The sequence below is a fragment of the Taurulus bubalis genome (genome assembly GCF_910589615.1).
Source record: "Taurulus bubalis genome assembly, chromosome: 15".
Taxonomy (NCBI): domain Eukaryota; kingdom Metazoa; phylum Chordata; class Actinopteri; order Perciformes; family Cottidae; genus Taurulus; species Taurulus bubalis.
Genome location: NC_136603.1, coordinates 25,492,013 through 25,500,789, shown reverse-complemented (window position 1 = coordinate 25,500,789; position 8,777 = coordinate 25,492,013). Strand labels below are relative to the sequence as shown.

General features: G+C 50.2%; 1 protein-coding gene across 1 annotated transcript; it reads left to right on the top strand.

Moving 5' to 3' along the window:
• Positions 1-1,598: 1,598 nt before the first annotated feature.
• ndufv3 (NADH:ubiquinone oxidoreductase subunit V3) lies at positions 1,599-8,543 on the top strand. Its single transcript, XM_079230999.1, has 5 exons — positions 1,599-1,749; positions 3,636-3,747; positions 3,957-4,700; positions 5,159-6,694; positions 8,282-8,543. Exons 1-5 carry the CDS (start codon positions 1,705-1,707, stop codon positions 8,437-8,439), a joined length of 2,595 nt encoding a protein of 864 aa, XP_079087125.1. The 5' UTR covers positions 1,599-1,704; the 3' UTR covers positions 8,440-8,543.
• Positions 8,544-8,777: the final 234 nt, after the last annotated feature.

The window sequence follows — 8,777 nt, the reverse complement described above, 5'->3', positions numbered from 1 at the left end:
CACTTGAGCGGCGCCTGCCACTGACTCGCCGATAACATATTATAACGTAGTGTGATGTATTATAATGTATTATATTATATTATCGGGCTGAACGCCCACGTGTCTCCTTGTTTACCTTTTCTTTTTTTCTTCTTCTCTTCTTCATGCTGTGTCACATTACAATGATTTGTGGGTAATTCCCTTAGGCAAAGTCAGCATCTGATGCCGATTTACGGAAAGGGATCATAAAGGGCTCAACATGTCTGCCAGAGAGCCCTCAAGCACTCTACGTTGTGACAATGGGACACCCCTAAACCCTCAAGGACTTTGCGGGAGCGCGCCTCAAAGTCCGTGAGAGATTATTATCCCGACACCAGGCCACCAGCTCCTCCAGCTCTCTTCTGTACGCCGCCTCAGCCCCACCAGTGATCATTCCAATGACCGTCATATCATCCGCAAGCTGGGTGGTGCTGGTGTTTTCCTGGGAGGCCACACAGTCGTATGTGAAGAGGGTGTACAGCAGGGGACTCGGTACACAGCCCTGGGGGTCCCTGTGCTCACAGGTCTTGTGTCAGATGTGCGGTTGACAACTCTGACTCATTGGGGTCTGCCTGAGAGGAAGTTCAGCACCCAGTTGCAGAGAGCAGGTGTCAGACCAAGAGTGAGTACAGAGAGGGGCTATATTTCATTTGCATATTATACAGACACACATTGACAGGCACCACAGGTATGTCCAGGCCTTTACAGATGCATCAAAGAGTTTAGTGAACAAGGGAGGAGCATTTATTGTCCCAGAATGTAGTGTCACATGTAAAATGATCACGGAGGGATTATCAGTGTACACAGGAAGACAATAATTTGTTCAGACTCCGGTTCATCATTAGCCAGCAGTAGTAAAGTCTTTCAGACAGTAGACCAGTCATTGAAATACAACAAACATTATACACAATTCAAATGATGGGCTTGCCAGTGGTGTTCCTCTGGGCACAGCACATGTTGCTGTCAAAGGAAATGAAATGGCAGGTAAAGGTCCAAAAGCAGCCTCAAAGAATAGCAGCACAAATGTAGCAGTCAACTTCATTAAAGCAGAAACCAAAACTAAAAAGAGGTAAAGGAAAGGTGGCAGAAGCAATGGGAGGAGGAACGAAAAGGCCGATGGTTGACCGAGTTCAGAGGAAAGAGGGAGAAAAGAGATGAACCCCTCATATCAAGACTTAGATCTGGACTCACTGGGCGTAACAACAAGTAGGAACACATGATGCAGGCACACATGACGACTGTGGGCAAAGGGAAACAATGGAGCGGTATTGTACACTGAAAGAAATATGAGCAAAGAAGAAGACAGCTGATTGGAAACCTCAGCAAGATAAAAGTACATTTTGACAGAATAGATCTTCTGCAAAGGAACTCAAGAAGTAAGTGTTAGCAAGTACTATTTCAGTATCTTAGACTAACGAATAGTATTGAGAAAATGAGCCTTGCTCTTATTAAATAACCGAAGTACTAGACGGCCTGATCCACACCCCATACAGTTGGTGGCGGTAATGCACCAATTCGTTGTTTGCCGCCCGCCCATTAAACCTCGAAGAAGAAGAAGAAGAAGAAGAAGAAAACGAAGAAGAAGAAGCAGCGGATCTCTGGTCGTAGGGCGGGGAAGTTTATCATCGTGGAACTGTTGTTCTCACGTCCCAGTTTCCGGTCGGACCAATACACTGGGGACACGAAATGGCGACCTCCTTGCTGCGGTTAGGGCGACTGGGTTCCCTCAAGGTAAAACTGATTGATTCCTCTTCTAATGCTTTGACATGCCGTCTGTTGGAATACCACCTCCAGAGAGATCAGCGGACATTTGCTCCGACATGGCCGCCATGTACGTCACTTCATGCGGCTGTCTCCTTCGCACTGACCCCGAGACGTCATGGTTCTTCTGGGCTGCAGCAGACATGGCTTACCGAGTGACGTCGGTCCTCAACGCTTAACCACAGCTAACCTGAGCTCCCACATGACGTCATACATGTGTTAGAACCATGTCAACGTCACACTTTATTTAACCCTAGCCCTTCCGGGTGGAGGAGCTGCGTGTCAGTACACATGTGAACTATCTAACACTGCATGTCTCTATCTAAATATAGATTATGGTAACTTCAGTTACTTCATCACATTTATAACAACATTATTCAAACACAATATTGTCAGGAAGCAGTGCTCTTCATTGATGCTTCCCATACCTCAAAGACAGCCAGACATTGCTTTCCCTTCTCCAAAGCACTTAATCTCTTCTGGGCCGCTGACCCTGCTATGCTGACCCTGACCCTTTTAGGCCTGATCCTGACCCTGCTATGCTGACCCTGACCCTTTTAGGCCTGACCCTGACCCTTTTAGGCCTGATCCTGACCCTAATGCTGACCCTGACCCTTTTAGGCCTGATCCTGACCCTGCTATGCTGACCCTGACCCTTTTAGGCCTGATCCTGACCCTGCTATGCTGACCCTGACCCTTTTAGGCCTGACCCTGACCCTTTTAGGCCTGATCCTGACCCTAATGCTGACCCTGACCCTTTTAGGCCTGATCCCCACCCTAATGCTGACCCTGAACCTTTTAGGCCTGATCCCCACCCTAATGCTGACCCTGACCCTTTTCGGCCTGACCCTGACCCTGATGCTGACCCTGACCCTTTTAGGCCTGATCCCCACCCTAATGCTGACCCTAACCCTTTTAGGTCTGACCCTGACCCTGATGCTGACCCTGACCCTTTTAGGCCTGATCCTGACCCTGATGCTGACCCTGACCCTTTTAGGCCTGATCCTGACCCTTTTAGGCCTGACCCTGACCCTGATGCTGACCCTGACCCTGATGCTGACCCTGACCCTTGTAGGCCTGACCCTGACCCTTTTAGGCCTGACCCTGACCCTTTTAGGCCTGATCCTGACCCTTTTAGGCCTGATCCTGACCCTTTTAGGCCTGATCCTGACCCTGATGCTGACCCTGACCCTTTTAGGCCTGACCCTGACCCTTTTAGGCCTGATCCTGACCCTAACGCTGACCCTGACCCTTTTAGGCCTGATCCTGACCCTGGCCCTGGGTGAAGGCAGGGTTCACCTGGACCGGCTATCACAGGGCAATTTAGAGTCCAATTAACCCGAGCTGCATGTCTTTGGACTGTGGGATGCCGGAGAACCCACGCTGACACGGGGAGAATGTGCAAACCCCACACAGAAAACCACCCAGACCTGCCTCCAACTAATTATAATAACGTAAACAATGATGTCATCTTCCTTTTGAATGAAGAGCTAGATGTCATCAAATATGTCAATGGAAGAGATATTAAAAATCTAGGGAATCTGGGAATAAAATTTAGATTTTCAACTCAATCAATCATTGGTGCCACAAAAGGAGTGAACAAGCCAATGTCAGAGCACTGCACACCTAGGTACACTGACCACTGCAGTTTACAGCAAAACACTGCGAAACCACCACAAGACTTCTACACCGTTAGATACACATCAGTCTGACTACGTCGATGACCTCATCCAACATTATATGAGTGGGTTTAACATGATATGGGGTCCTGCTGTTTTTGCTGCATATTCCATATGGAAAGCGGTTCTGTGTGTATGTTTGGCCCCCAGCAGAACGCTGCCTGTGTTCTTCTGCAGTGTCTCCAGCTGGAGAACCGGGCCGTCCTGAGGAGCCGCTCGGCTGCCTGGTTCTGCACTCGGGCCGAAGAACCTGCAAAGCCAGCGACAACGACAAAGGCTGTGAGCAAGAGTAAGGCCATTGGATTCTGTTGACCTCTTGAAGTTTGTAATAATCATCATAATACACAGTATTTCTATAGCACTTCTAATGCAATACATTCTTTATTTCCAATAAAGAAAGATGGGCATGAAACGAACATAATCAAAACTTCAGTAAAGGTCATTTTAGATCAAATATAAACTCTGACAGTCTGACACACAAATAATATTTGTGTCCAGAACCCAATACAGACGTCTTCCTTCCTGTATCAGGAAAGTCAAAGCTAGTTGGTGTGTCTGCAGCGCGCTGGCTTCTTGCTATCTCTCCGGCTGCGTTCCCATGTTTCACGGGGCCGTTGCTGGCAGCCTCCACGGGGCCGTTGCTGGCAGCCTCCACGGGGCCGTTGCTGGCAGCCTCCACGGGGCCGTTGCCGGCAGCCTCCACGGGGCCGTTGCTGGCAGCCTCCACGGGGCCGTTGCTGGCAGCCTCCACGGGGCCGTTGCTGGCAGCCTCCACGGGGCCGTTGCCGGCAGCCTCCACGGGGCCGTTGCTGGCAGCCTCCACGGGGCCGTTGCCGGCAGCCTCCACGGGGCCGTTGCCGGCAGCCTCCACGGGGCCGTTGCCGGCAGCCTCCACGGGGCCGTTGCCGGCAGCCTCCACGGGGCCGTTGCTGGCAGCCTCCACGGGGCCGTTGCCGGGAGCCTCCACGGGGCCGTTGCTGGGAGCCTCCACGGGGCCGTTGCCGGGAGCCTCCACGGGGCCGTTGCTGGGAGCCTCCACGGGGCCGTTGCCGGGAGCCTCCACGGGGCCGTTGCCGGGAGCCTCCACGGGGCCGTTGCTGGAAGCCTCCACGGGGCCGTTGCTGGCAGCCTCCACGGGGCCGTTGCTGGCAGCCTCCACGGGGCCGTTGCTGGAAGCCTCCACGGGGCCGTTGCCGGGAGCCTCCACGGGGCCGTTGTTGGGAGCCTCCACGGGGCCGCAGGGCTCCTGAAGGCCGCTTGGTCCTAGACTACCTCCAAGTTGGGGTTCACCTTCTGCTAGCTGGTGGCTATTGTGTATTAATGATGTTTTACAATTTCTTCCATTTGTCCGTAATGTTACACACTACATGTGTACATATTGTTTGTGATTGAGTTATGCAGATTTTAAAGATTAATGTGTTACCTTTTTTATTTTACAGTGTAGAAAATGTTCCCTAAGGTCTAAAATGTTCTTTCTCTTCCAGTCACGCTTGTGTTGCTGATGCATTAAAAGGTGTATATACATAGTGTACAATCTAACCAAGGTTTACAATAAGTTTATTTGAATAAATTCATATTGTGTTGTGCTAATTCTTTTTTTTGCATTAGGAAAATTCCAGGAAAAGAAATGTGTGAAAGTTTGGAAGTCAGTGTGGATGTTCGTGTTATTTAACGCTCTCGTCCATTTCCCTTTTCCTCAGCAGCAGAGGCTCCAGACGAGAGGGCCACGCTGCTCGCTTATAAGACCGCCGTTCTCTTCCCAGCTCGGCTTTCAGAGCCCGGCCTGTTCCCAACACACACTGAACCAGTGGCCCAGCCCAGTGCTCCCACCGCTACCAGTGAACCAGCTGGAGCTGAGTCAGAGGCAGCAGCTCCCCCAGCTGCTGAGGCAGATGTTGCTCAGGTTATTGCTGATGCAACTCCCCTAGCTGCTGAGGCAGATGTTGCTCAGGTTATTGCTGATGCAACTCCCCTAGCTGCTGAGGCAGATGTTGCTCAGGTTATTGCTGATGCAACTCCCCTAGCTGCTGAGGCAGATGTTGCTCAGGTTATTGCTGATGCAACTCCCCTAGCTGCTGAGGCAGATGTTGCTCAGGTTATTGCTGATGCAACTCCCCTAGCTGCTGAGGCAGATGTTGCTCAGGTTATTGCTGATGCAACTCCCCTAGCTGCTGAGGCAGATGTTGCTCAGGTTATTGCTGATGCAACTCCACTTGCAGTTGATGCAACTCCCCTAGCTGGTGAGCCAGATGTTGCTCAGGTTATTGCTGATGCAGCTCCCTTAGCTGCTGAGCCCCTGGTCGATGCACCAGACAACACTCCAGTCGCCGCCACAGACGATGCAGTTTCATCCTCATCGTCCAGCGACTCTGACTCTGACTCCGACTCCGACTCTGACTCCGAAGTGGAGGCCGAAACCAAGACTTCACCAGCAGAGGTGTCAGAATCCAGTGTGAAAGAAGTCCAGGAGAACCCTTCAGAGGTGAAGGAAGACACTAATGAAGCTAAGAGGGAAGTTCCAGCAGAACCTAAAGCTGCTCCCGCTTGTGCTGCTGAGGAAGCACAGCAGGCCGCTCCAGCAGTGGTAGCAGCTCAAGCCCCCGCTGTTAGCTCCGAGGAGTTAGTGGACCCAGCTCCTGAGATCTGCACTGCCACCAAAGACACTGGGACCAGCCCAGAAGTTTCAGCTGAAGCTGCAGTGGACTCCGCTCCTCAAGTAAGAGAAGACGGTCCATCTCCTGCCATCCCAGAGGCCCAAGTAAAACCCCCAGCTCAAGTTGAGCCTGCATCTCCAGAAAAAGCCCAGGCTGACGCTCAAGTAGAAACCACAGAGAGTGCTGAAGCCGCTGCTGAAGCCGCTGCTGAAGCCGCTGCTGAAGCCGTCCCAGTAGAAGCCTCTGCTGAAGCCACTGGCAAGGCAGCCGTGGAGAGCACCGAGGAGCTGGTGGACCCTGCCCCAGTAGAAGCTGTCCCAGTAGAAGCTGAAGCTGCCCCAGTAGAAGCTGAAGCTGCCCCAGTAGAAGCTGAAGCTGCCCCAGTAGAAGCTGAAGCTGCCCCAGTAGAAGCTGAAGCTGCCCCAGTAGAAGCTGCCCCAGTAGAAGCTGAGGCTGCAGCTGAGGTCTCTGCCCCTGTGGCGAGCACAGAGGAGCTGGTGGATCCGGCTCCAGCGGTGGCTGAAGCTGCAGGAGAGGAGCTGCAGGCGGACGCCCCAGCTGAACCTGTTGAGCCGCTTGAGGGTACACGCTACACCGCTCTATTCCAAATATCTACCTCCCCTTTCCTCTCTGTGGACCTCTAAGCCCCTACCGATGACCATATTCTCTCTATACTGTTAGTGTTGTTATAGGACCAACTCCCTCATATCATCCCTGGATTTTTTGAAACGGCGTCTCGGTTTGCTTCTGGTCCACCCCTGTGACCGCTAACCTCCGGTGTCCTTGGTGTTCAGTGCTGATTTTGCATGGGCTGGATGGAGTGTACATGTACTTTAATGCTTGCACATGCATTCCTTTTCTTTGTGTTTTCTGCATTTTACATTTCCTTTGCTTGCCTTCTGCTAATTTAGCCCCGCCCACACGGCTATGACCAAAGAGACGTGTTGGTCCCAACACGTCTCACTAATTCTGCTCTTGTTTCTGCTTTCTTCCTCTTTTAATGACTCAAATCTTTATTTAAAAACTCCCCCTCACTTGCATTCCAGCAGTTGCCATCATCCATCTCCCAGTATATTTCTCTTTTTTTATTTATTTTTTATAAATGCTCATTGGTGTCTGTATGAAATATGGTTTTCTGAGTTAAGGTTACAGGTAATAATGCCATTGTCTGGATTCCTTGTGCCAGGTAATGCTATTGCTAACAGTAATGCTAGAGTGCACATGAAGCTGGGACCAGTTGGAGTCGGTGGAAGTATTCCAGGGAGCAGGATTACACAGTGGATCATTGGATCATAGTCGAGATATGAATACTGTGTCAAACTGGTTAGAATGTAGCAGCCAATGTTTACCAATGATCTCACAGATCGAAATCCTAAACATTCCTGCTTACGCCAAGTAATGTGTAACACTTCTCTGCTGCTGCTAGTTCTGCCTCCTGGAACAACTTCCTCCTCACGTCATAGATTTCACCACTTGTTCATTTGTCTTCCTTTTTAAAAATAATCTGTAAATCAGTTCTTTGCCCTGAAAGTTGGGGTAAGCACGGTGTTGAATGAGAAATGTCAACGTGTCTCACATGTTGTTAATAACCTTACTGTCACAGCATGCAAGGGGTTTCCAGACCATTTAGATGTGAAAGTCATTTCAAGAAAATGATGCACTTCTGTTTAATTGCACACTCTGAGTTTGATCAAATGCCCTTTTTTCGATCCCATCATGCTTACTTTCCTCTGCCAGTATCCCTGTTTCTGGAGTAAGAGCTGTCTTTGTCTGCAGCCTCACACACTGTGGTCTCAGGAGCATGAGCCTCCAGGCTTTTCACACCAGTGTGTCTCCACACTGTTGGGGGTAATGTGGCCTACCGCGATAGGAAATGCCCCACAATAAACCACCTTTGTCAGCATGTGTGAATATGTAAATCTGCTACCCTTCAAAAGTCTTTTAAAATATTTACAAAGCAAGCCACATTTCTTTTCTAATTGTATAGCTCATCAGAAGTGGCTCTCAAGTGGTAATCACAGTTTTTGTTGCCTGAAAATCTGTTTCGGGGACATGGAGGAGATCCAGTACCTTGTGCTTTTTAGTTGTAATGCATGAATAGTAGGGAGATCTGTAAACTCTGCTTTGTGCCAGACTCTGCTTTCTTACATGCCTTTTTCTTTTCTGCAGAGGCTGCAGCAGCGGCACCTGCAGAGCCCGATGAGCCGTTTGACAACAGCACTTATAAGAACTGCCAGCACCACAGCTACACGCCGCACACCTTCTCAGACCTGGACGTGGAGATGGCCAAGTTCCGTCTCCCGCAGCCGTCCTCCATCCGACACTAGAGGAGTTGGCCTTTATGTTGCTTCAAGATGATGATCATTCCCTCACCTGTCAGATCTGCATGCAATGCTGCTGTTAAAATGTTATATTATTAAAGCACAGAAGTGGGAAATGAAGTCTGTTTGGTCTTCTCTAAAGGAATAGGCGTATACATGGATAGGCACAGATCAAACGCTGCCGTTCTGCCTCAGGGGGGCATTTGAATAGAGCTGAGTGTGCAAGTGGTTTAGCTGTGTTTCTATTTTAATTATTACATTTCCGCACCCTTCGCCTGCCTGCTTGCACACAGTCCTAATTACCCCAGCTGGCGTTGTTTTAGTGGTAGACAATGAGCACCTAT

What these genes read in the sequence shown, in the direction of transcription:
- ndufv3 (XM_079230999.1), top strand. Translation starts at nt 1,705, where the DNA reads ATGGCGACCTCCTTGCTGCGGTTAGGGCGACTGGGTTCCCTCAAG. An exon ending in GACAAAGGCTGTGAGCAAGA is followed by an intron (nt 3,748 to 3,956) that starts GTAAGGCCATTG and finishes ATTTGTGTCCAG; the next exon opens with AACCCAATACAGACGTCTTC. An exon ending in AGCCTCCACGGGGCCGCAGG is followed by an intron (nt 4,701 to 5,158) that starts GCTCCTGAAGGC and finishes CCTTTTCCTCAG; the next exon opens with CAGCAGAGGCTCCAGACGAG.